Below are 3,583 nucleotides of genomic sequence, written 5' to 3'. Positions count from 1 at the left end.
TGCCTTTCTGGCAGTTCAAATCTACCAGTGGCTGCCCAGGAGAAAGATGAGCAATCTCCTCTACTGTAATTTAACAAGCCCTGAAAACCTGCTGGATGGTCTCAGTTCCAACTAAATGGCAATGAGTTTTTGAGTTCTAAGTAGAATTTTGGCTTACATAATGGCATAGAGTAGTTACAACTGCTTTAAAAATCTTTGATAATTCCAATAGCCTAAATTTTCTAAGTGCTAGCATGTATTGTCTTTCTCTTGAGTAATGATCACATTTTCTTGTTTCCTAGTGTATGAAGTAATTTGGGATTGTATCTTAATCTTTTGTCATGACACTATGAGTACTATAAAATACTTTGTAGTAATTTTCTTTTAAAATCTTTTTACAGATCGAATTGCAAGTTATAGCTCACTTTCTGCAAGAAGTATATTTCCTGTATTATTTTGAAAGTCATTGTTGTGCCACTTTGGTTTTGTCTAATGCTTGAATTCTCAGAGATTACCTTAGTTCAGGTCTCAAAATCTTTGCTGTATGGTTTCTATCTGTTCTTTTGATGAACTGTTCAGTGGTGGGCCAGCACCTGTGCTTCTTCCTATGTAGAATTAGAGGATGCTTTTATCCAGTTCATTTCTTTCAAGATCTCCTCACTACCTAGCTCCCAAGGGTCTTTGATCCTGTTTTCCTAGCTAGAAAGATTAGATTTTTGTGTTGTATTCATTTGACCATGCAGTTCTGTTAGGCTATGGTTACCCTTAGGGAAAAGAAGAGAAAAGAAGGAAAATAAAAGGGGGGGGGCAGGGAGAGAAAGAAGGAGGGAAGAGAGAGAAAGGAGAGAGAGGAGAATGGGTAGAGGGGGAACAGAGAGCGAGAGAGACACTTGCTCCTCCAGTCCCTCAACCTGAGATTTCTTATTGTTATCACCTTATTTAGAATATAAACAACAACAACAAAATAAACCAAATCACTCCTATTGAAATGATTCTGAATCATAGCAAACCTGTAAGACAGAGAATTGCTTTAAGGGCTTCCAAGACTGTATATACTTGTTTTTTTTTTTTTTAGTTAATTAGTTTTTGAGTTAAAGTTTACAAATCATATTGGTTTTTCATTCAATCATCCATCCATAGTTTGTCTTCTAACATTTATTAAAATTGATTAAATAAACTGCAATGTCTGTTCAACTCTTATTATATATTGTCTTCCTTTCATAAGGCTGAAAAGTTTGAGAGAAGCAGGCTGCTTCATTTTTCTACTTTAGAGCAGGTGGTGGTTTTGACCACTAATATTTTGGTTAGCAGCCAAATACCACCAGAGCTATTCAGACCATAGGGGTTCCTTTCCCCTATTTTTCCTGGCTATAAATACAGGGTTCCCCGCCCCCTTGGAATCTTGTTGCTCATGATGGTTCTATAAAGAGTAACTCCTTGATTTAGTGGTCACCTCTAGAGATAAAACAAGGGGGGAAATTTGTTAGACAGGGAACAAGCCCCAAATAGGTAATTTTTTTTATCGTTATGAACCTTTACATAGATTTCAGATTTCCATTCATTCATTGTTGCATTTTTCTCCCTGCCCACTCCTCCCCCGACCCCCGTTCCCTCTTCTCTTAAAAAGTAAAATTCTTTCGTTGGTATATAATCCCTCTGCCCCAAGTACACTCCACTATGCAACCTTCATTCTGGACTCTTGTCATAACCATAATACCCAATCATACATCGCTTTTAAAATGTTCTCTCCCTCATCTGTTTCAATGCAGTATACATAATTTATCCAATTTTTCTCAGTCTCACCCCAACCCTGATATCAGTCCCATTCTACAATAGTGGCACTATGCAGTATTTGTCCTTTTGTGACTGAGATATTTCACTCAGCATAATGTCCTCTAAGGTCACCCATTTTGCCTAATATTGCATGAGCTCCTTGTTTTTCAATGCAGCGTAGTATGCCACTGTGTGAATACACTAGAATACATTCATTTGTTGATGGGCACTTAGGTTGTTTCCAACTCCTTGCTATTGTGAACAAAGCTGCAATAAACATGGATGTGCATATATCTGCCTGGGTCAAATAGGTCATTTCTAAAAAATGCCAAAAATTTCAGAAGCAAGGACCAGATAATTACTGCTGTGTGACAAAGCTGGTTTGATTTGCTTTGTGACTGGGAACAAATCATTTTACTTCTATGCAGATTGCTTTGCTAAAAGAAAACTTTGAGCATAATGCACCCAAACCAGGAGTAACAGGGGAATATGAAAGTGGACTTCAAATAATTAGACAAACTTAACCAGAATCACATTTTTTTTTCAAAAGTAGAAAGATGACGGATGAGTAAACTGGAAAAGTAAAATTGTACAGAAAGTAGAATTTTCAAAGGAAAGTAACGAAAAATGTTAAAGTTTAGCTTGAGAAACAATTTTAAGGAGAGAGGAGGATCAGCAAGAGAGAGGAATATACTCAGTGAGACAGAGTGACACAATGACTGCAGCAATGGACTAAAGTACATCAAAGAAGATGAGGATGAAACAGGATAGGACAGGGTGTAGAGCTGTTGTTCATAGGGTAGCTATGAGTCATACTCAACAGCAACTAACAACAACAAAATTGTTTCAGGAGAAGGCATATGTATACCTGGAAATGCTGAGGCTATAGCTCCAGTTTGCTTTCTGGTGAGAAATGGAAATCATGAAATTCTGAAGGTTTTTAAACTGGGAAATGGGTGAAAGACATTTACAATATATTTTTTAAAAACACCATATTTAATCAATTGTTAACCCATGTCATGCCAGTATTCAGCTTTCTAACACTATATGGTAAGGGATATAAACATAATAGTTAACTTATTTCACAAATTCAGAAAAATAGGATTTTCAATGATATTCTATTTCTAAATATGGTAGGTAGGATAGGTAACTGATATTTAAATAGACCAGGAAAGAAGAAAACAAAAAACTTCTATAGAAAAACTTATTTTTGGTTGACTTACAAGTTTAAGAGAAAATGAAAAAGAAATTGAATGTGTAACATTTATTAAAGTCTCAGTGTTCTAAGCACAAGCAGGAACATCAACTCACATTCAAAGCAACTTCTCAATATTCATTCTTTAGTTAATTAAACTTTCCTGTTTACAAATTCCAGGCCAAGAACCCAAGACAGAAGATAGAAGAGAGAAGCAGAAGAAAAATCCACATAGTGCATAAAATAAAATTAGAAAACTTCCAGTATTTTGGTCATTTATATATTCAGGAAGATTTCACCTTTCAATAAAATTTGTGTTTTCCTGATCTTGATTTTCAAGTTGCTCATCTGGATACCCAATTAAACACTGTATTGCATAATTTAATGGTTTTATCTGAACAAATAAACTCACTGGAAAACCACAGAATATGGTCACTGATAAATGTACATACTTTCATGCATTTATAGGAGTTGAAAGTCAGTTCTGACTTATAAGCAACCATACACACAACAGAAAATATTGTTCAATCTTGAGCCATTCTGATACTCTCTGCTGTGTTTGTTGTTGTTGAGTACCATCAAGTCAGCTATACCTATAGCTTGACCCTCCTGGGGGTTTTCAGAGGCAGTAATTCA

At 35.7% G+C, this 3,583-nt stretch overlaps 1 protein-coding gene across 1 annotated transcript in view; it reads left to right on the top strand.

Moving 5' to 3' along the window:
* STAP1 (signal transducing adaptor family member 1) overlaps window positions 1–3,189 on the top strand; it is a 73,664-nt gene extending 70,475 nt beyond the window's left edge. The window contains exon 9 of the mRNA XM_006902721.1: window positions 3,128–3,189. Within this exon, the coding sequence (XP_006902783.1) occupies window positions 3,128–3,189 (62 nt within the window). The remainder of the gene's footprint in view (window positions 1–3,127) is intronic.
* Window positions 3,190–3,583: the final 394 nt, after the last annotated feature.

Source organism: Elephantulus edwardii, unplaced genomic scaffold, assembly GCF_000299155.1.
Source record: "Elephantulus edwardii isolate Elephantulus edwardi_28Jun2011 unplaced genomic scaffold, EleEdw1.0 scaffold00442, whole genome shotgun sequence".
In the NCBI taxonomy this organism is placed as follows: domain Eukaryota; kingdom Metazoa; phylum Chordata; class Mammalia; order Macroscelidea; family Macroscelididae; genus Elephantulus; species Elephantulus edwardii.
This window is presented reverse-complemented; position numbering and strand designations above follow the sequence as displayed.